We start from the raw sequence: 24,182 nt of genomic DNA, 5'->3' as shown, positions 1-24,182 counted from the left end.
GTTTACTTTGGTTTAGTTAGATTTTTTATAGGAATAAAATTAATTTTCCTTTGAACAGCCATTTTTTTTTGCCCCAAATTGTGATTTGTATGTCAGACAGAGGCAGTACCATCGCGTGTCAAAGCATAACACAACTTGCATTGTACTTCTGTCTTGTTTTGGTTGGTATGAGATGACGAGTGCTTCTGGTGCAGCAAAAAAAAAATCACATCAGGTGCTAAGCAGGTAGTTCCACTGAGGTAAGTTTGCTTTGTACTCAGAGTGTACTCAGAGCATTGCTGGGTGTGCTGGCACCGATGATAGAAGATAACATGCATATGTTTCCCTTTAAGTTCATGAACCCTATTTAGAACTGTAAGGAGTAATGGTGATTCCTGATTAGCTGTAGGGTAGGTGAGTACTGCAGTAGAGAGAGCTCGGTGGAGGTAATGAACCACTATTTTGGTAACTGTAAAGGAAACCCTTCAAGCCAGTAGAACAGCACTCACTGAATCAACCAACTCAGTAATGTAACAGTCCTTACTGGAAAGCTGAAGCCCAAATGCCTTTGTTGTTGCAAAGAAGTAGCTTATGTAGATGGAAGCTGGTGATATGTGAATGATCATTATGCTGTGTCAAGTCTCATTTTAAAGACCATAAGTATACCTTTTTAAAAGAAAAACAAACTACTTCACCAATCTGGAGAGAAACATTAATCATGTATTTTTATCACCTCAAAAGACCACTAGAAGATGAGCTCTAATATTTCAAATGCAACACGCAATCTATAGTCATGAATCACAATTTGAGTTCCATTACAAGTGAGCTGGTATATACCACTGTGTGCTTTATAGATTTTACTCTAACAATATTAAGTAAAAGCCCAAAGCTTTTTGTGATGAATACCTAACCTTTTACAAGAATTTGTGAAATTGTGGCCCAAAACAACAGCTTTAGCATTGCCCTTCAGGCTTTAATAACAAAGTACTGCTGCTGGTTTTGACCTCTCAAAATTATTCTCTGTAAAGGAAACACGTGTGTTAGTAGAAGGTTAATACTGCAAAGATAAAAGAAAATGTGAAATACTGAAAGGATATATGGAAAATGCACAGAGAAACACTGTGAAAAGAATTAAATGAGTAAAGTTTGAAGAAAGGGATCTTTTCTTCCTTCTGCTTCTTTTGTTAGGCCCAGTTCTTCCTGGACTCGAGGACTTCTGCTGTAACCCAGTTTTGGTTGTTCTCAGTTCCTCTGTTTATAGTTAAGCCATCAATTCAAGTTCTTATTCTCCTTTTGAGAAATTCATATTGGTTGTGGATTTTCTTTTATACCTGGGAATTCTCATACTTGGTGTTACAGTTCACTTCCTCCATCTCTGAGAGTTTTAATCCTCTTGCTTCTCTTTGGGGGAAGAAAGAGGAGGATTGTTGTCCAGTGAATCTGGGGAGGACGCTGGGGATAGAGGGTAGAAGCACATCAGGTTAATTTTCAAGAGAATTCATTGCTATTTAGGTATTATAGATTTATTTTCAGACATCTTTTTGTTCCTCTCCCTTTAATGCCAGGAAATTATTAGATATGCAAGAATAAAACTCCTCAAAGCTATATTCCAAAAGCCTATTAAAAAGAGTCTGCAAGCAGAACTGTGTGAACACACATCAACACCTGAGTGTTTCCCAAGTGGCTATGGCACTCGGTGGTGTGATAACAAGACGTGTGGGAGGATTTTTCTTGGCTTTTATCTTCTGTATATTGATGCCTCTGACTTTTTTAAAATTCATTTCATCAAGTGTCACTGCAACAGAACAAAAATGCAGGAGCGAGATTGTTCAAGGTGTTTGCAGTGGTATACAAAGTCTTGCCTCCAGGCCATCGTTTCTAATTCAGCCCAAGTTGGTAGCGGTTGGAAATCACTCCCAGCTGATAGCTGTTTGGTGGCCAATGTGAAGTGATTTAGTTCATGGTTCCTACTGGACAGACGGCTGTGGGATATAGGAAGTGTAAGCAGAGCTGGCATGGGTTTTGTTTTCAAGGCTGGAAAACATGGGTGTATTTCTACTGCAGCTACTGCTGTTTAGGGAAGTTAAATAGGTTACCTGAATTTAAGCAACTAAGCAATTTAACTAACTCAATATTTGCACAATTAAGGCCTCCCTTCAGAGATTAAATGCTGACGATGTTGTACTAATTTCTATCAGCACTGCTATTGCATCTTCATATGCACCATGTGTTGAGGGGTGGGGGAGCCTGTAGCTTGGTGTCTGCATGTGGCTTTGCAGAGGGGTGTGCTAGGAGGTCTCTCACTGTGGGGTGACCAGCTTGGCTGAACCTCACCAGCTAAGGAAGTTCTCCAGCTGTGTTATTTGTTACTAGCTTTCTTGAGTGTGAGCAATCAATAACAAGGAGAAAGATATGGGGAAAATGAGTGTGATTCCTTTTTCTTTTGTGTGAACATATGTAATACTAGAATTAATCTTTTGAAAGCCATCAATTACTTTATGTAAAATTTGTGCTACTAAGCAGAAAATCTATCCTGCTGAGAGAAAAAAAAACAGAGAATTCTTCAGTATAATATCTGGTTTTGTGGGGAAGGAAGGGAGAATATTTTACAGTTTACAGTATCACTTTGGGATATTTAGACAGGCTAGTAAGTGATAGGTTTATTCTCCATTGTGAAAACAATAATTTTGATTTTTGGATTTGCAATAGCAGGAGAGATTGCTCAAGCAAACAGATATGAGGTGAAACTACTGCCATTCCTAAGTCATCCTTTTTTTTAATTATTATTATTATTTTTTTATTGGGATAATGTAAAGAAAGCTAAAAATGGTCTTAGGCAACTGGCTTGATCTTCTTCTACCTGTGTGGGATGTGGAAGAGGAGCAGAGTGCTGTTCAGTAATAGTGCTGAACAGTGCTGTCCAGTAACAGTGCTGTTCTGTTCCTTGAGCAGAAGTTTGTTTCATGGACAGCTGGAATACTCACTGATCAGCTCTTCATTTGAATTTGCCTTATTGTCATGCCGTATCTGTTCAGCAGTACAACCAGTAGCATGTTGTGCAGAGTTACCATGCCTTAATAATTTTGGCTACCTATGAGTCAGTCAGAGTTAGGATTTTTAGTGTTGCATATTTCTGATGCTGTTTTATGCATTTGAAAACTGCATCAGTTTGATTTTTAATTAATGTAGAAAAAAAGTTTGTGCTACTTTTCCAGAGTTTTAATTTAAGAAAAATTATTTTTCCATTTTTTATTAAGAGCAAGGGAAGGAACCCCTTCATTACTGTGTTGCGGGAGTTTTGACTCTATTTTAAGGAAGAATTTTCCACTAACTTTGTCTTGTTCTTTGTTATTTAATGTTGGAGTTAAACCAGATCACATTTGGAGTTGTAAATGAAATTTATCTTCTCTTATTTTAATGTTATGTCATATTATTTATTTAACTGAGCTTGACTGTGACTTTCCTTGGTTCTTCCTCCCTGCAGATATTGATGAGTGTGCTGCCAAGATGCATTACTGTCATGCCAATACTGTGTGTGTTAATTTGCCCGGATCCTATCGTTGTGACTGCGTCAAGGGATATGTCCGAATAGATGATTTCTCATGTACAGGTGAGCTCTTACGTATATAGCAATAGTGTTATCATACTCTGTGTGCTTTGTGTATTCCTCACTTTCTAATAAGTCCCCAGGCCATACCAAAAGCAATGTACTAGTTGACCCACGGCTGGTATAATAGACACAAGTGTGATAGATAAAAACAGTATGAGGCACGTTTCCTATGTATGCACCCTTTGGGATTAACTGAAGGGTGGCTAAGGAAGATTTGTGATGCATGCACCTGAGTGCTGTTGTCAACCAGGACATTGTCTGTTCATGTCCTACCTGTGGATTGCATGTGAGATGGACAGCTGGAGATCAGGTCATGTCAGGTTCCTAGCACTGATGTGCCTATCACCTTTCTCCAAAGTTTCAGTCCTGCCTCTTCACGAGAGAATAACTCATCCAGACCATTGGACCTGCTTGATTTTAGCAAGGACATGAAAAGGGTTCGCGCATAGTGAGAAGAAATGATGTTTTATTACGTATAGTATAAACTGGTCAATGGACTGAAATATCAGAAATAAGCTAAGAGGAAAATTTTTGTAGACAAAGCTGAGATAAACAAATATATAAAAGCAAAACTGAAAATGTATCATTACATGGTGTGAAAATTGTTGCTGTTAATGCTGAGAATTAATGTCTCCAGGACTACTGCACGTTATTTAGAAAAGAGAAGTGGTACACTAGCATTAGATAATAAATCCAGTGATTTTTTTTTTTTAATACTTGTCAGCAAAATGAGCTCTAAAAATTCTTAGGGAAAGGTAGATAGGTCTCCTTTCCATCTACAGGTTTTTAAGAAGCCTTCCCTGGCAATCTATAGTAAAAATGTGAGAAGTTACTGAAATGCCTTGGTCAACTATACTTAACTGGATAATATCTGTCAGCCACAATCTTCCAGAAAGGCTGATCTCAGCATTATTTTCATGGTTCACCTATCTGGCAAGGAAGGAACATATAAGACAGATTTATTGAAATGGAAATAAGCAAGCTTGACACAATACCAGGTTTAGTATTGTGTTAGGTGAGCTATTCTCTCAAGTGGAAGGATGGCATAGGAGTATTCAATATGAGAATGATTTCCAGCGCAAAATAATTACTTTGTAATGCTCTTCTTGTCCTTAGGGAAGGTCATAGTAAATGTTGACTTTCATGATGACAGCATGTCTTGAAGCCATGATGGTATGGTTCATAAAAACTTCAGGAGGTCCTGCTCACCTCTTGAGGGAGGCTGATCCTAAGTAGTTGCCAGGAAACTCATTCTTAGTTGGCCCAGAGAGTCATTATTTCTATATAAATTCTGTCTTTGGAGTTTTTCTTGATCTTTTATGTGTCAGAAAAGTTTCAGAACTTAAACTTCATTGTGTGTAACTGCTGTCTGAGGTAGCAGCCTTCAGTGATGGGGAAAGCGTTTTTGATAATTGCCAATTGCTTTCCATATATGCGCTACTAATTTTCTAATGTTCCTTGCCTTCTGGCAAGGCAGTATCATTAGGCATGCAAATCTTTTAGAAAGCAGGGTATTTGTGATTTACAGCAAACCTGTGCATTAGTAAGACGAGTTGCTTTACAGTAATCGGTGAACATTCTTTTAATGTGCATGCATGCAAACACAAAAAAAAATCCAGGACCTGTATAAGAAAGAAATAATGGAAAGAGTGAGATAAATATTTCTTGCAGTTTTTATTATCTTACTAAAATGACTTCTTTTGACATCACAATTACAAAGCACAGTGAGTATGTAATGTAACTGTGAAGCTTGCTTCATTGTCTGTTGTATCTATGAATAATAGTATGTTACAATAACAAATGTATTTAAAATAAGAGTGCAATAGAAGAAAAAAGCAGGTAGCAAATACTTAACTAGTTTACTCTCATGCTGGCACCATTGTGTAGCAGACATGAGCAAAACAGATTCTAGCTATTACTCCATTTTTAATTTTTTATTCAAAAGAAATGAGAAATTATCTTTTATTGAACTATGAATTTGGGGACAAATCTGAAAGCTGAGTGAATTAGCATTCAGATTGCAGTTGAATATTGTATATGTGGGATCAGGCTGTAATGGGCCCAAGATAAAGGTTAACAAGTTTTAAATGTAAATGCTTAAGGCATGTGTACAGCTTTGCATGCGTTTTACGCTATGTTGACTCAAAAACAGAGATATTTTCAGAGTAAGAGGTATCATTCTTTGGGAAGACTGACTCTAATTCATCAAGGTACAAAGAGTCCTCGACTGAGGTGTGGGCTATTGAGAAAGTTCAGTATTGCTGGCCAGCCCTATGCTTGCTGGCCCCTGTGCTCTGGTGGCTTTCAGAGGTTGAGAATAAGTGATTTGTGGAAGCCTTAAGCGAGAAACATTTCTTTTGATCTGAACAGCGTATTTCAATTTGATATTGGGGTTTTTATCTTTTCAAAAAGAAATGAAGTGAAAATTGAAATGCTAGGTCAACTTGAACTGAGCAAAATGAGATGCTCAGCTTGCATATTGCTGAATTTTAAATATTCAGTTTCCTGTGTCTTTTCTCAAATTAAACACATTTGTACTGTTTTGCTGTTGATGAAACTTTTTTTTTTCCTCCAAACATTTGTTGAATAATATTTCTTGGTTCTGATCTTGACAACTGTTGGGGCAGTAACTTCCGAATGTTATCTGTGAAAAAGCTACTGTACTGGAAGCTGTGCTGAGTCCTTAGCAAAAGCAGTCACACAGACAAAGTAGTAACAAAAATAGTATTCTGAATGAAGTGTACAATTATATTAAAATCTGAAATATGATTTTAAATGAGTAGTGGATATTTTTGTATATAATCAATTTTAAGTCTTGCATAAGCAAAAGACGTGGTGTGCTGAGGTTCACCACATGCCATTTTGTGATAGATTAATCAGCCTACCAATAGCTTGGGCCAAGGAAAGTAGATTAATGAAAGAAAGATACACTTATGATTTTGTGCTTTCCTATTCCTGGAGCTTGGAGTTGTGAATGTTAATTAAGTTGTTCAGTGAAAGATGGTTTTATTAAGAGAAGTTACCCTTGAACAGGAAGCTTCTTTCACTCTCTTCCCATGACACTGACAGGTTGTTTATGTATTCTCCAGTAAATCACAGTCTTGCCCATTCTGAAAATGGCAGCAAGATTTGCTGCACTGGATACTCTCATTTACTGGAATCTACCGATTTAAAGCATTTTATTGACTTGCACAGTTTTTTACTCCTCTTGCTTGTTGAAAAATAAGTTCTCTTGGATTGCTTTTTTCTCACATAGCATTACGGGTGTTTGCTTCAAATGCTTTTTGAAACGTTATAAATTTCATATTAAAAATCCCGTGTTTTTATTTCTGGTGGGCTGCATCTGTTCTCTGGTATGATTTTGGAAGTGTATAGGCCTGTTCGTCTTCAGTTGGAAACAATATATTGTTTTTATGCCTCACTGCCATTGAATCAAGTGAGCAAATGCTGTTTTATTGTAATAGGCTTTAAGTTATCCATATGAACTAGATATATTGTGGTGACATGAAGAAGAAATGGTGTAGATGGGTCTCATCTGTTTCTGCATATTACTGGCATTTTCTATGGAGATAATAGTGATAAAAATACCTGGCCTTTGACACAGAATCATAGAATAGCCTGGGTTGGAAGGGATCTCAAGGATCATCGAATTCCAACCCTCCTGACATAGGCAGGGATGCCACCCACTAGACCAGGTTGCTCAGGGCCTCATCTAACTGGGTCTTCAACACCTCCAGGGATAGGGCAACCACAAACTCTCTGGGCCACCTGTTCCAGTACCTCACCACCCTCTGAGTGAAAAATTCCCTTCTAACCTCTAATGTAAATCTCCCGTCTTTTAGTTTAAAACCATTCCCCTTGTCCTATCATTATCTACCCGAGGAAGGAGTCCTTCTACCTCCTTTTTATAAGACCGCTTTAAATATCTTTAACAGCTGTGATATAGCCATTTAAAGAAATACATTATTATTTCTCAGTGTTTTCCTTGGGGCCACATGGGACACTGAAAACTCCGTAAAATCTAGCAGTCGTTCAAAGAGTAAGTTTGTTTGTTTGTTTGTTTGTTTTATAGTTGCATTTGAGCTTGGATGCTCCATTTTGGGTTGAAAATTTTTACAATTTCCTCCAAGTATTCACTAATGATCTAATGATACACGAAAGCTTAAAAAAAAACATGCTCAAATGAGAAAGCAAATACTTTTTTTTTTTTTTTTAACTATTCTTATAACTCAGTGTCCTCTAGCAAAATGAAGAAGCTGCCTTTGGGCTTAAGAATTACTTTCCCAATTTTGTTCTGGGGACATCTGTTCAAGAAATAGGATGGAAAGCTATGTGGTCTCTAAGCATGTGTCAGTGGCATGTTCTGCCAAAATGTGTTGCAAGCTATATGCAAACATTTTCCTCTTTATGCACCAAACTAGTCTGACAGGTGTTCTTCCTCCACGAAAGAAACCCAGCTCCAGATTTTACTGTGGACTTGTGCAGTTATGCATGATGTTTGACTGTGCCTTTAAGCCTTTCTCAGTCCTCATTTTGTGATAAAATTCAAAGAACTTCTCTTACCTTTGGCTTCTCTAAGCAAAGAGTCACTAAAACATTACTTGGAAAAGACAAGCCTTTACCTAACACAGAAACGTTTGTATTTTGAAAATAAGTTACTTTGCATTTTCATCCTATGGAAAAATTGATGTTATGTAGAAATATATTGTTTAGGAAAAAAAAAAACAACCTTAGAATGTAAATGTTTCTTAATCTGTACTTTATATGTTAATTTGATTTACAGTATGGATAGGGAAAAGAAAGTAGGAAAACCTAATGGTTTGGAAGGATCATCTCATAAGCCCCTTTTAGTACTTTCTGGAGGAGCATTCAGTTTTGAATACAGCGCCCTTTCAGAACAAGCCTTTCTGCAGTATGTTGGCTGTGAACATGCAAGCAGGTATAGCAGTCTTTCCAATGTAGCATATTTGAAGGATTGTGCCTAAAGCATAGACAGATGTGGAGTTCTGCAAAATCTAAATTTCAAGGAAAAATAAACAGCAGCTCCCTTTTCCTGCTCTTCCTTCCTCCCCTCCCCCATCCAAGAAAGGTAACTCAACTGCGGAAATTTCCTGCAATGGTTAGAACAAAAATTGTTCAAATTGTTTGCTATCACTGAAATTGATGCCTTGAGATTTTTGTTGCTGGAGTTTACCTGTCAGGTTCAAGATGGTATATTTGACCCCATAATAATACCAATTATGCAGCAAGCTTCACAGTGGCGAGGTGGCAATCTCAAAGGGCAGGCTCCTGGCCTGTCATCCAGAACGACGGTGTGTGTTTGAAAAAGACCTGAATAGAAGCTTTTAGGCAGCCAATTGGTAATATAGTCACTCTTGGAAAGAAAGTGCTGTTACTTCAATCTAACCTACTGACCCTCTTTTCTACCACCTCCTTTTTGGTGAACTAAATTAGCATTCAAGAAAGAAACATTAATAGTTTGTTGTGGCACTTGGACTTTCCAAGTATTGTGCAGGGTCTTGCATGTTCAGAGGTCAGTAAATAAATGTTACCACTATTCAGATGATGGACAAAATAGACATGTCTGCTAGCTGAAAACGTGAAATCTGGGTCAGTAGGCAGTCAAGATAGGTCTGTAGTGGAATTGTTTTCAGGCACGTTCAGGGGAAGTGCCCTCTTCAGATGTTGCTGTTCTAAAGTGTATCACTGGTGGTTATCTTACCTAGCATGACATAATTTTAAAAGAAACATTATGAAAAATATGAATTGAGTTTAGGTCATAGTCACGTATCACCATTTACAGATTAGGTAGCAGATGTTCAGCACGGTGGATACTACTGGGGGTAAGGACCTCAGTAAGATCTGGACCCTCCTGATTTTGTTTGACGCTAATATATTAATATATACTGCTCTGAAGCATTCCCTGCTTTGGAGTCCACTCTGCCCTCTACACGCTGAGGACAGCCCATTGTCCTTCTGTGAGCTTGACTTGCTTGCTTGTTGTCTTGCTGCAGCTATCTTCAGGGCAATACTTGGACGTCTTCAAATGCGTTTGGAAATTGGTTTTAAGTAATCCTGAATGGATGTTGCTATAATTGTATTAACTCAGCAGGCACAAAACACTCTGATGCTAGTCTCTTCTTTCCCGAGGTCCTTATGTGTCAAGTGCTAAAAGGCAGGACAGGAATTAGCTCTCAGCGTTAAGCAGTACTCTTTTGTTTGAACTACAGTCAATAGCATCTCTGTTCCCAGAACTGTGAAGGAAAATGTTTAGTTTCAGGTGCCTTGAAATGCAGAAACATTTGTTTCGAGTCCCTAAGAGGGCTGTTGGCCAAGTTCAGCAGCAGGTGATCTATGTGCCGGTGGGTATTGCCTGCATCAGAGAGCATTTCTTTGCTCTGCAGGACAAGTCAGCAGATGACTAGAAGAGTACTGAGTGAATCCAGCAAAACAAAAGCAGAGTGAATCTGTGTCAGATGACTGATACTCGCACAGGTCTTGACTCAGAACCCATTAACTCAATGGAAAGCTTTCAATTGCATTCATTTTGGCTTTAGATAAGTCCTGTAGAGAGATAACTATTGCACTCTTGCCACAGGGAAGCTCTACTGATAATAATACTAAATAGGATAATTCTTTAGTACTGTCAGAAAATGCTGTATTATCATGGATAAGGTAGATTTTCAATGTATCCCTGGACAGCTGTTAAGTATTTAATTGCTGTTTTGGAAAAGGGGTAGTTGAGGTAAGGAGAAGTGGAGCATCTAACCCAAATTCATGGTGGCACAAATGTGACACTGGTAGCTTTGAAGATTCTAGTAAATGGAGTCTGAAAAATGAGGTGTGGGAAAAACACAGACATACCAACAAGGATCGGTATTTTCACTGGAAACAATAGCGATTTGTCGAAGCACAATGTGCATAGGCCTTGAGTAACCATGTGACCTTCGTGTTGTAAATCTTCTTCTTCTTCTTTCTATGAAGTTCTGTAACATCTTTTGTTACTTAAGAATTGAATTATTCCCCTGTCCTCTACTTTTTAAATGCTGTGTTACATTCTGTTGTTCCTGACTTCACCTTCATTTAGTAGATGTAAATGCAACATTTTTTACATTCCTTCCTTTTAAAAAATGCCGTTGGGGAACTGCATATCATTTGCTTCTAAGTGCTTTCAATCTGGGAAAAAATGCGCTCAAAATGTAATATTTAGAGTGATTTAAATTCCTCACTGGTAAATAGTTTTTAATTAAACATCTTTGTGCTTTCTTGTGCTCAAGGCATGGATGTGTTGCTAATTTGTCCAGAATAGTTGGTAATCCTTTCAAGTCCTTCTGACACATTGATTTTCTCTAACTTTATTAATAGTAAAATTAATTAAACAGCTGACCACAAGTCATGCTGATAGTTGTATTTCTGGACTTAGGGATAATTAGCATTTTTACATGATTTTTTAGGTGCAGCCTTTGGTGCTGGTGCATATGCTATAATTTAGTATTTCAAATTGCATGTGCATGCTCAGTGGCTTAAAAATCGTGATTTTGATTTAATACTCATTCAAGACTCATAAATGAAGCTGTCTATCTAAAGAACAAGTAAGGGTAATTTTTTCCATGTCACCCAGTCAACATTTGTCCTGAGCTCCTTTACGGGGGATTTCTTCTTGATTCAACAGGACTAAATCAATTTCTGTGGTCTGTGAGATCTTGATCTGTATCCTAAACCTAGCAATTACTACAAATGGTTCATGAGGTGAGAGCTGGAATGGAGAGCCACCACACCAATGTGTTAGTGGGAACATGCTGTCTTGAAAACATGCAAAGGATGCTGGATCAGTGTCAGCGGCTGGAAGCAAAAACCTCTCATGTTTTAGTCATCCACTTCCACAGTAGATGTAACTTGATTTTGGGAAAGATGTTATTCAATCAAATTCTGATCTTTTTTGACCTCTAACAGCCAGGGCTTGTCATCTTATCTGTTCAAACAAGAATACGTTCCCCCAACACCGTATCCTGTTTATAGAAACCATTCGGTTGCACTCCCTTACCAAATAATGGAAATAACTGAATCATGGAAAGGACATCTGGTTCACCGCCCTGCCTCGAGGCAGGATCCATGGTACCTAAAACATCCTTAGTCTCACCCGTTCTTAGAGGAAAAAAAAAACACACACAAAACAAAACAGGGAATTCCTTAACATCTTTCCCTCTCCGCTGTACTCAGCCATTTGGAAAGGCTTGCTTAATGGCTAACTTAAATCTCCCTTGCCACAATTTAAGCCTGTCACCTTTTGTCATATTCTCAGTGAACATGAAGAATGCTTTGACCTTTCTATTTGCAGTCCTTGTTAATATTTAAAACCTCTTTTCATGAATGTGCTTTACTCTTCCCGTCTTTAACCTAAAATAACCTATTTTTAGGTTTATGGCCAAGCAGTGCAGAAGTGTTCCAAGTTTTTATCCTAACTTCATGTTTTCCCCTCGGAAAGATCTGGGCCTGTGCTCTGCCCCTACCCCCCTCTCTCCACAGCATCCTTTTGGTGTCTTAAAGAAGCTTTTTTTTTTTTTTTTGGCATTTAGCTGCAAGGTGGTGTGTGTGTGTAAAGGAAGAAGCTCTAAAGCATGATCCCAAGTAAGATGCACGATGTGTATGTGGTCAGCAATTCAGATGGGCACATGTGGCCGAACCCACCAATACCAATTACCAGATTCCCAGGCTGTGTTCATATCTACTGCCAAAGGCTGGTTAGCTAGGCACAACACTGACCATGCTGGATGGGAATTCTCTATTTTCCTTGCTATATCCTTTTTTTCTGCTTAAACAGATTGTTCAAGTAGATGAAGATGAAATTTTACGTTGATGACTAATGGCTAGACAGAGATTCTGTACAGTGTTTCTTGTGCTGCATGAATGGGTTATATGGCTGGTCTATTTGCAGTAGTAATGACTAACATGCTACTGTCAGGAAATCTTACAGAAAAAAAGGCTCAAGTGCTCTTCCAGTATGTTTACGTATATGTTGTGTGTGCCATCTGTGGTCTGGTGTGACCAAAATCTGTGTAGTGTATGGCACTTATATACACATCTCTTCCAGGGAAATCCCACGCTGAGGAAGCGGAGCCCTTCCTTGGTGGAGCGTGGGAGTGCCAAATTCCTACCAATTTGATTTAAGAAAGATTTAAGAAATGATGGAAATGATCAGGGATGCCATTGCTAGAGCCCTAGAAGGACCAGGGACTTGCAGTATATTAACTTGGATTTGACAGATGTGTGACTTGGGGATTTCCTCCTGAAAGGTAGTGTGCCATGGTAGATGAGACCAGTCTGCCAATGAACAACTGGCGTATCTGTGAAATGTGCAGTACGTAGCAGATCTACTATTGTATCTTGTATTTGCTGCTTGGATTTAAGATTTGCAGAATAATGCCTTTATTTCTGAAACAAAGGAATTATATGAAGCTTGTTAAGTTTAACAGAATTTTTTCCATAAAATACATGCTGCTTATGTCTGATAATTTTTTTTTGTCAGTGACAAATATGTATGACAGAAGTTTCTCCAAGTCTCGTTTTTTGCTTTTTACTCTAAATATGTATTTTACACTCAGAAATATTTCATTAATATTTCTCACTTCAGTATGGTATCATTTTTGTACCTGTGCTGAATATTTCATAGATGTGTGGATATTGATTGGGAAAACTTAATATTTTATTAACAACTATTGATTTTTGAATATCAATTACTGTATACAAGTGATCAAAGAATTGCCTTCTGAGTAATCTTAGATACTGAAAAGACCTTAGGACCCTGGTTCAATGGTGGCTGTGTTCTTTGTTTGAAGTGTCTGGGGTTGTGTAAGCCCTATTTAGGCACGTGTTGTAAATTATCCAACTCTTGCTTTGCTAGTTCTATGGATTCCCAGATAACTTAAAATAATAATAATAAAAATTCAGCAGAAACGTGTTTATGGAGGGGTGGTGGATGGGGCAGATTTTCTCTTGCTCTGAAGGTGTGCAATGTGGTCTGTCCTTTGGGGTGGTTTGGTACTGTTTTTGGAACATCTTTATGTTCTGTCCATCAACAAGAATATTGATATAGGTAGTTAGTATTGGTAATATTTGGAGGTGAATGCTAGTACGTCTGATAACCTCGAAAACTTAAATGAATTTCTGTGTTTGTAAACTTGAATGAATAACCATAAATCTGGTAGTGTTGCCTTTCTGAACGGTTGATAAAATAATTTCAAAGATCGTGGAGAAGCTGCCACTGGCAAGCAGACTTTCTTGGTCCTTAAGACATGCAGTCTTTGGGAATAGCACAGAGGGGAGTGGGAAAGAGATGCTTTGATGTCTCACTTTGTAGTTAATATTTTCATTCTTTCTACTGTAGGCTTTTTGTCTCATAGTATGAAAATACGCCAGTTCAGTTACATGATTGCTTGCAGTAATTGCTCAAACTGGGGACCCGTAACTGTCTCAGGAATAACTTTTCATTGTTCACTGTCAGAGAAGTGGGACAGAGCTAGACAAATGAATGACCCAGCATCGCTAATCATTCGATTAATTTATTGCCAGTGCGTGGAATGTTTTCTTTTCACAGTTAACAAATGAAGTTCATTTTTAGAAAATATCATTTAGGTGTTTTGGGGAAGGCTTTCCTGCCATGGCAGATGATAGCAGAAAGGGCTCTGAAGCAAAGTGTAAGGGTGAAACAGAAAAAGAGCTTAATGACCTGTAAAATTTTTTTTCTTGTTTATTTACCTTGAAGAAAAGTTTCCAAGCTACAAAACATTTTCAGGATCGTAGGGATTCGATTTAGTTTCCTTTGCGCTTCTCATAATGGAAGGTCCTATTTTGAAAAAAATAATGTACATAAGCTTTCATAATGTTGAACTATCGAATAATGTTTGTCCTTTTTGCTAGTTTTTGGCTTGCCTTTTTTTTTTTCCCTTCTAAAAATAGCACAGACGTTTTCATTGGTATGTGGAATATCTGGCATAGCAAATTCTTCTTCAAGCAGCAAATTAAGAATGTACATATTTATGCACATATGCAGTCCACAAAGGGGCGAAAGAATCCACTGAGTTTTTGGAGCCTTGCTTTCAGATGGATTCCTTGGTATCTATCCATTCCTGAACTGCATCCCATATTTTACTTAGGCCATAAATGTGGCTTTGAAATAAAGCAAAGACATTCAAACTGTAATCACATTCCACCACAACATAAAATGTCACTGTCTTTATTGCATGAGCTAGCAGTATCTACTCAGTACAGAGCTAAATAAATGTTCTGCCCTTTTACCTCACTTTGTACATGCTTTTAAGAATCACACAAATACTATAATGCATTATGCAAAGTCATGGAAACACAGAATCATAGAACAGCTCGGGTTGGAAGGGGCCTTAAAGACCACCTGGTTCGACTCCCCCCGCCCATAGGCAGGGATACCACCCACTAGACCAGGTCGCACAGGGCCCCATCCAGCCTGGCCTTGAACACCTCCAGGGATGGGGCATCCACAGCTTCCCTGGGCAACCTGTTCCAGTGCCTCACCACCCTCTGAGTGAAGAAATTTCCTCTTAACATCTAGTCTAAATCTCCTGTCTTTTAGTTTAAAACCATTCCCCCTTGCCCTGTCATTATCTGCCCAAGTAAAAAGTCGCTCTATTTTTTTTTATAAACCCTCTTTAAGTACCAAAAAGCTGCAATGAGGTCTCTGCGGAGCCTTCTCTTCTTCAGGCTGAACAGCCCCAGCTTTCTCAGTTTTCAATTTTAAGTGATGAATGGAAAAGGTAAGCAGTGGTCTTGTATGGTTTTACAGTGTCCAGATGCGCTTCTCAATAGTAATGGGGAAAGAAAGAAGATAAGATAGACTCCATCCGATCTTGCTATACTTCATACATCCTTCTCTTCTGAGTAGGCCCTTTTACTCATCGCCTTGCTGCATCTTCAGTACTCTCTCCAGTTTTGGGACCAAGAGCTTGCACATGCAGAGATCTTCAGTTGAAATGTCTTAAAGGTTTTCTGTGACCTAGTGGAGCAGATTTTATATATGAGCATGCATGAGCCTTACTCTGTGAGAGGCTGCACACTGCCAGCTCCCAAGGCACGAGCAGGCTAACAGGATATGTCAGATCATTGTCAACAGTGCAGGAAACTCCAAGTTTTTCAGACCATGACAAAATCCTAGAGCTGATTATATGATCTGAGCATGGACCAGAGTGTGCCTCTTGAGGAAGAGTGCACTGTGATATGGATGGCACTCTTCATTACTAGTAAGGAAGGCCTCCAGCTTGAGGTTCAGTCTTAGGCATGAGGGTTATTTCTTTCTCTCTAGGAATAAGGGTAGCCTAATGCATTAAAAGCATATTCATTTCCCTGTTTCTCTGCCTGGCATGCTAAAATCACAACTATCTTTTGATCACTTCACACAGGAAATGAGGCTTATTTTAGTTTCTGGTGAAGATTCAAAATTCACAGTCCAAGTGACTCTTCTCTGCCCTGATCTGGGCTCTGTAACTGTTGTAAGCTGACGTAAAATTTCTATGGCATCTGATGATGAAGGCTTCTCTGTATTTTTGTGTGTTGCTGCTGTTAGACTTGAACCACTGACTGGGCTTACTAAAATGAAAAAGCTGCAGATGAAAATAACAACAGTTACATTCTTAGCTGATGTTTAATGTGTGACAGTAACAGAAATCGTACATCTTGCAGAATCGTTGCTTAGGGCACTGGTGAGAGTGAAATGTATAAACATACATATGTCTTTCATGGCTGATGCTTTCAGAAGACACTGAAAGGACCTTTTTTTAAGGGCAACTGAGCAGTGTTCCAACTGGTATTGCTAAAATGGATGACCAATTCTCAGTGATTGAGTACCCATAGCTGAATGGTATTGATGATACTTGTAAAGGCAGCAATGGGTTTCTTTATTGCACAGAGACTGAAGAAGTTGTGTAAAAAGTCAGCTGGAAAGACTTAATCCAAGGCATTAATTGAATTGGAAATGTAACTTTTTTTAAAAGGAACTTTAGAAACTAAAAGCGATAATGAGATAGGAGAATTTAATGCTCCTTTAATATTCTGATATGTAATCTATGTAGACTCCTTTTCCAAGGAGCCAGCTTTTTTGCATATGTTTTATAAACAAATAGTCAAATAAGCATTTTTGACTTGGAACGTACTCAATGCAAAAATAAGCAGGGTTTTTTTTTTCTTACATGTGTTTATATATATATATATATATAAATGTTATGGCTAAATACTCAGGTAGTAATCAACACTGGGGTTGCTAAAAGTGAGGTTAGCTAGCAATCTGAAAAATCCAGAAGCTGGGTTTATAGTTCGTAGAAATGAAATTATATGTTTATTCAGGTCTCCTGTCAAACTGGACTTAGAATAAGTCTCTCTTTAAGTCACTGCTGCTTTTGATTTGGTGCTCTGAGATTGTTGATTTATTAAAAATCATCTATGCCATTAGACTGCCTGTCAGGATCCATAAATTGGATTGGGAACTAAGGGCAGTTATTACTCTATGTGGATTTTGGTTTTGTGTTGGAGAAAAGGGGCTAATGAATTCACTGACAAAATGATTTCTTACTTCTTTAGAAATATGAAGCCCTCACCTGATATTTTTTCAGAAGTCCTTAGAGGTATTTGTTTTTCTTAGGTTATTGCAGTGGGTTAACTGCCTTTATGGTCCAAATTTCTGTTCCAGTGGAAAGTTTAGTGCTTAACATGGTTAGAGATGTTGAGATTAAAACAGATTAGTGAAGTACAGTGAACTTGAGAAACTAATGCTGCATGAAGGTTAAGTGCTTATTGTGCTTGGTGTATGAGTACATTCAGACAGCTCTTGAAGGATGTTAACAGATCAATTTTGAATCCTGTGCTGTAGATTGTCCCAGTTATATAGGTTTTCCAGCAACAGATGGTTTAAGAATAAATCACTATTAAAATGAAAAAGTTTTTATTCTTGTTTTATTAGCATAGTGCAGCTCTTAACAGTTCATGATCTGCGTATTAAATAAAAGCAATATGTAGATATGTCTCATGGAAACTGAGGATAAGACTTAACTGCTTATCAGAAAGATTCTGTAAGGTGCTGAGCTGCTGATTGCTGCTGGATTGTTTCTGCAGGCCTGTGTTGGCTCTCCAGTAAGAAATAATACTTCTCAAGCTGGATCTGAGCCTGCAAAGTATTAAGCATCTGCTGCAAAATTTTTAATTTCTTCCCTTTGTGCACATTAATGTGGGTACTGGGTTGTCAGCAAGTCTCCAGAAGGACTCTGTACTATATATATTTTGGACTTTGCTTTGAACTTTTCTGTCTCTCCTTTCTATGTGCTGCATGGGAATAGAAAGCAAGTTTAAGTAGTGACTGAGGACTTCCACTCTGTAAACATCTGGACCTAGAACTGTTAGTATTTTAGTCTTTTAATGTCTCATATTTTTGCTCAGCCAAAAAAAAAAGGGCAAAAAAAGCCCCAAGAAACAAAACAAAACAAAAAAAATCTGTGACAATGTTTAATAAAGCAACAAACTTTGTAATAGATTTCTACTGTGTGAAATTCCATGAGGATAAGTTTCTTTAATGACTACTGCTTATGTTTCTCCTTGTCTGACAGCTCTACAGGCACCATAATTCTGTGCAAGAAAGGTCTTCTGACCTTCTCTTTTCCTCTGTATTTTCTGAAAACATCACTTTGGGTGATTGTCTCTGAACCTTTTTAAAAAATATTCTTTAATTAAGTCTTCGCTGAAGAACATAAAGCTACAGTCACTTATTTGAGCAATTCCTAGCTTATGAAATTTACACAGGTGGTGGTGTTCACCATATTTTTATTCATCATTATTATTATGAAATCCTAGTATTGGATGTAGTTTTTTTAGAGATACCAGATTTGCCATTTAAGCAATGTTAGTCTGCTGTCTGTGACAGATTTTTCATTCTCTGATTACATCACAATTCGATGCAATGTTACTTTTTAGAAACAAACATTGTTAGTATAGGAGATGAGACGTACTACTGGAAGAATAACCTCAAACTATTCCTCTTGTAGATTGTCCACTTGTATGCCACAGAGTAGTTTGAAATGATATAGCAGTACTGAATTAGTACAGCCCTGTACAGGCTAATTTATCAAAATTTTTCTGAAAGTTCTTTAAGACCAGCATTACAGAGACTAAAACTAAAAGTCCTCTTCACGATTATGAGAAATTTAGTAAGTTCTACCCAATGACTTGCTTTCCCTAAAATGAAAGACTATCATTTTTGTTCATTGAGTACGTTAAATCTTTATATAGGGCAGCAGAACACATCAGCATTTCTAGTGCTAAGAAATCAGAAAATTCCTTTTACTCAGTGCTTCCTGACAAAGAACATGCAGATCTAATCTTTGAAGTCCATGCTATACTTTTGCCTTCAATGTTGTCTATACTTGCATGATTCGTAGGTAACCACACACCTGCCCTTTCTGTTTTTGCTAAGAATCAGCAGAAAGTAGGGTATGGAATACACTTTCAGGTTTTCCTGTAGTGTAGCACCTCTTTGAGTCAATTCAAGTAGTTCTATACTACTGCATGTGGTGATATGGCTAACCTCAGATGAAGGCAAGAAGGCCAGCTGGACACAGTTCCTTCTTCCCTCATCCAAACTGAATGTAAAGTTTATCTGTCAGCCCAACTCATGAAGAGCAAATAATGAAAGTAGTGTAAACTGGAATGTCTCCTACTGTATAAATTAATCCCAGATATTATGGTACCCAAGAATTCTTCAAATAACAGTGTAAAATCCATGTTTTTTTTTTTTTTTTTTTAATAGAAACTGGCACCTTGCACTCCTATTGATCTAGTATTTATTCTCTGACAGCAATTGTGGTTGCCTCAGAGAAAATATAGGCCTCCATGCAAGCTGAACATCAAAGGAATCTCTTTCCTTTGTTCCATCTAATGGTCATTTTGTGCCTTGAAACATACCGATCAATAGTTTCATAATTAAATTGTTGCTGATGAAACTACTCATGTTATTCATGTGCATAAAAGAGCTTCTATTCTGAGTATCATTGGGTTCAATATCATCTGAAATCTTTAGATGTCAGTTAGATATGTTCTGTAAAATGACTGTTTGTCTGTCCACTCTGATATTTTGCCTTTAATTTCATCGAGCAAGAGAGCCTTATATGTGTATTTATATATATTAAAAATGTTTACGTATGTATATATATTAATATTGGGGAAAATATTTCTCTGCATTCTGTTGCTCATTTAACATACCTTTGTTATAGCTTCTGTTCATGTTTCCCTAAGTACTGAATAATAATAATCTTAAATCTTTTTATTTGTTTCTTTAAAGAAAACAAATGGGACCTTCCAAGGAAGAAAGTTAAGTAGATACATGAATATTATAGTGATCTCAGAAAAATAATCATTTTTATCACTTTCATGCTTCACCAAGAAGAGGATAATTGCTGCTATCTGTTTAAATCCTTCAGATGCTATTTGTTGGTATAATTTCAATTGGCCACAATACCTTATTTTCAATGTTCTTGCATTTTTAACTCTAATATAAAAATATGATTACTTAACATGATAAAAGTAAAATTGTTTCTGGAAAGGCAGTCAGGTTATTATGGAATATCTAATCTAATTAGATTAGGTGATCTCGATGTGACTTAAACTATCAGTTAGAAGCAACAAAGTCAGAGGAAAATAACATCCAGAGTATTTAACAACAGCAACAGCAATAATAATTATAGTCCTAGAATATTTCCACTTGAATCCTTCAAGATTCTTCAAAACAAAAGTGCATTGCACATCTTAGTATTTTTGTGAATCAGTTATCTTAGTTTTAGAATGAATCACAAATTATATGTAAAGTCTTATTCCAGCGATTTTTTTTTGCTCCTATCAATTTTTTTTCTTTTTAAATTCTTGGTCTGTAACTGTTCAAATGCTAACCCTTAAACTGCCTGTAACTGTAGTTGGAGGGTAGGAGAGTTTACCCTTAGTGAAATAAGAATTTCAGGTATTGTAAAATGATGATGTATTGTAAAATGATGATGTCTACGTTTTTTCTGTGGTTTCCTGTGAAATTGTGAATCAATGCAGATAGTGTTGCTCCCAATTCTCCTCTGCTTTTTATATGCTATATTATCTTTCTTTTACAGTAACTGAAAAGCATATGAAAGACTTCTTAAGAATTCCAGTGGTTCATGTAGAGATATATTCCTGTATGTTTAGGTATTTTCAGTCACCAAAGTAAGCGCTTTTATTTTACAATAGAGAAAATATTGTTACATATTCTGATCTAGTTCATCTCAGTTCATTTTCATTTGAGTTTATTCTTTTTGAAGCTCGATATTACCCGTGTTTTTTTGTACTAAATTGTATTTGCTATTCATTATACTCATTAGCTCATTTTTAGAATATAAAGTTTTTTGTAGCCTATTATATTGATTCCATGGCTTAGTCCTGTATATTTTTTTTATTAGCAAATGGATAATAATCCATATCTTATTCCTCTGCTTCCTCATCTTTCTGTGTACACCTGATTGAAATTTGAGTTACAAGGTTTTCTCCATTGTATGTATTGTTCAGAACGACCCTATTTTCATTTCTTTTTCCTGTGGTGCTGCTTATCATCTTTTAATATTGTTATATTCCTATGTCTGGCCCAATGGTTATCATACCAGCATTGATCCAGAGGTGTGGTGATCCCTTCCAACCTAGACAGAAACTGAGAAAAGTCCATCCCAAAATGAGGTGGTAATCCTACTGCAGTTAATGATCTTTTGATAGCTATGTGGTTATTATACAACTTACATTGTGCCTTCTCAAGCAAGAAATGGCCGTCAGTGAGCATCATGGAATAACTGGTCCTTTTTGAAAGGGTTTTTGAAAACCTTACAAAACCACATCATGGGCTGTAATAATGCCAAGTATTTCAAAGGGAATAACCTGAAAATAGGAATCTTCACCAGGAACTGTTCAGAAAGAGAATGGAAAATAGGACCATAAGCCAAAAATCATCACTGCTCTTTGTGTTAGAAACAAAAGACTGAATGTGGGGTGCAAAATGAACCATTGGTTCACCCATTGTGAAGATACCACTTCCCCAAAAATGCTCAGGCTAGTGAATTTTTAGAGAAACGCTGAAGTTAGATAATGCCTTGCGTAGCTGACTCTTCCTTGCAGGATGCCACATCTTAAGCCACCATTTGTCCATGTTCAACTCAATTTTTAAGATGCATTTCTCCTTTATTGTACCATAGCTATTCACTCAAGTTCTTTGAAAAGGAAAGGAGGTATCTTCTGATGCTTGTTTTCTCCTTATATTCCCTCATTGCTATTCCCCTTGGCAAAGACCTGCTGAGCTGTATTGGGCTATTTTCAAAAGCCCCCACCTTGACCCACATCTTGTTGGAAGTAAGAATTTAACACTGGGCTGTGTTGTCATTCAGGTCTCTTGTATGGTTAACTCAACTGAACTTTTCTTCCTACTTTGAATGTCTGCTTTTGTAAGCTCTTTGGAAACACAGTAGGTTTGCCAGTGTTGGTATCATCACTGGTGACAGGACTAATTGACATCATTCATCTTTCCCAGTATGGATACTTACAATGCCAAACATTTGTTAATTAGAAAAGTTGTTTCTGGTTGAAAAATATTATTTTTCTCTCATTACAGGAGAGTTAAAAGAATTAATACTGTTTATGTATATTTTTTTCAGCTGAATTCCTGGTTGACCTTATCTTGTCTCTTGTTAAATATTTGAAACACATTTTTATCCTATTAATTTTCTAAACTGCACATGAACCCAGTGAGGTGTACCCCACAAGATGAATCCCTTGGGTTATAGCGGCATAAGGTATTCCATTAAAATTAAATTTGTGGTTCCAGCTGATTGTTTTGTTACACTAATTTGTTTCACCTGTCATCTTTGCAGTGCGGTCAACTAGGATGAAGGGTCAAATTAGTACCAAAAGAAATCCTTTCTGTTCCTTCCAAATTAAACTATTAATATTTAACTATTCAAATTACTATTAATTTTTAACATCGTAATTCAGTGATCTTTTCCTGTAGCATTGGAACGCTTGTCAGCGTTATTCGCAGAGGTGCTGCTGCTTTCACTGTAAAATGGAGATTAGATGGAGGGCTCCTATCTGACATCCAAACTGTATGTATGGGAGCTTGTGGAAGGAGATTTGCTCTAGGGAATTCATCACTGTGATGCCGCAGGCCCTGTCTGTGTGTTCAGGTTTTCTAAGGAGTGGTTAAAATCAGAAGTTCCATTGCCTTCTGTGGGAAAGAGTTGCTTAATTTCTGTAATGCTGATTTAGTGCTGATACCAGCACTTGTACAACATCCTTTGGAAAGACATAACACCTCTTCTCTGCAACAGTATTCACTGTTCTCAGACATCTGTCACCTGTGTCACAGAAGTGACACTTAAGACACTGATCACTAATGATAATAATTGGGTTTGAGCCCCTTTAGATGGAAAATATTAAAGGACTGAGATTATAGTTTTTATCAAAACTATGTTTCAGCTGTAATTATATTGCTTCCTTTCATTCCCCCTCCTGTAGGACACTGTGATGAAGGGGAGGCTCCAGAGGAACTGGAGAACATTTTTTTTCTTCTCTGTATAGGGGTGTTCATCTAGGAAATGGGCAATGAAGACAGCAAACATCTTTGTAAGGGTTAGAGGTGGTATCTAGGGCAGGATTATTATTTGCTGTGTAAAGTATGTCTTCATTCAAATCATAAAAGCATTTTATTATTGTTTATTTTGATACAGAAAGTCTCTGAAGCCAATGTCTGAGTATATCCCTCCTGACACCTTCCTCCCAATAATTTTACTGTGATTGTCTGTCTAGTGCTTAACCTGTGATAAGTTTACATCTATCACTTTCCCAGTGGGCTTTTGTCAGGCTTGTTTCGGCCATTCCTTGTACGTGATTACCAGCAACCCTTTAAAATTGTCTCTTGATTACTTGCTATCTTTTGTATATATGAGCTATCCCTGAAAGGTCAGTAGTGTTCCAGTATATGAAGTGTTTACCTGTTACCTAACACTGACATGTCAGGTTTCTTCTAGATTCTTACCTTTTTGTTCAAGTGGCTCAAATATTCCAGAGCCAGTCTCTTCTCAGTTCTTGTTTTTAAAGTGTAAATTGTAAACAATTTCAATATATTAGGTTAATTTTGCACTGACATAGCACTTTTCTAAACATTGCTTTACAGAAGAGGTAACACAAGTATCTTAGTCACCAAATCATGCAGACAGTTAATGAGAAAGGGATGGAATTCGGATTGTGCCATACGTGCTTGCTGCTGGATTTTGATTTCTCAAACTCTAGGCATATTCTTTAGGAAGATCTGTACTCCATTTATCTAACAGCAACGTTGCTCCTTACTCTGTGCTGGAGTGCTCTCTATAATCCTACTCTTATTCTCTGAAATATATGTTGTAATTAGATTCTAAGCAACACAATAGCATGTAATACGCATAGGTGCCGGTGTTTTGTGGAGGTTGTTTTCCTTTGTTTTCCATATTTTTTTTTAAAATCCATTTTAGAGTGATCGTATTGTGGAATT

At 37.3% G+C, this 24,182-nt stretch overlaps 1 protein-coding gene across 6 annotated transcripts in view; it reads left to right on the top strand.

The window, feature by feature from the left end:
* Positions 1-24,182, top strand: part of NELL1 (neural EGFL like 1) — a 292,350-nt gene that overhangs the window by 140,888 nt on the left and 127,280 nt on the right. For all 6 annotated transcript variants that reach the window (XM_083838068.1, XM_083838067.1, XM_083838069.1 and 3 more), the window contains exon 13: positions 3,464-3,589. In XM_083838068.1, coding sequence (XP_083694194.1) covers positions 3,464-3,589 — 126 coding nt within the window. The remainder of the gene's footprint in view (positions 1-3,463; positions 3,590-24,182) is intronic.

The sequence above is a fragment of the Anser anser genome (assembly GCF_964211835.1).
Source record: "Anser anser genome assembly, chromosome: 5".
NCBI lineage: Eukaryota > Metazoa > Chordata > Aves > Anseriformes > Anatidae > Anser > Anser anser.
Note: the sequence above shows the minus strand (reverse complement) of the source record. Positions and strands in the feature narration are given on the sequence as shown.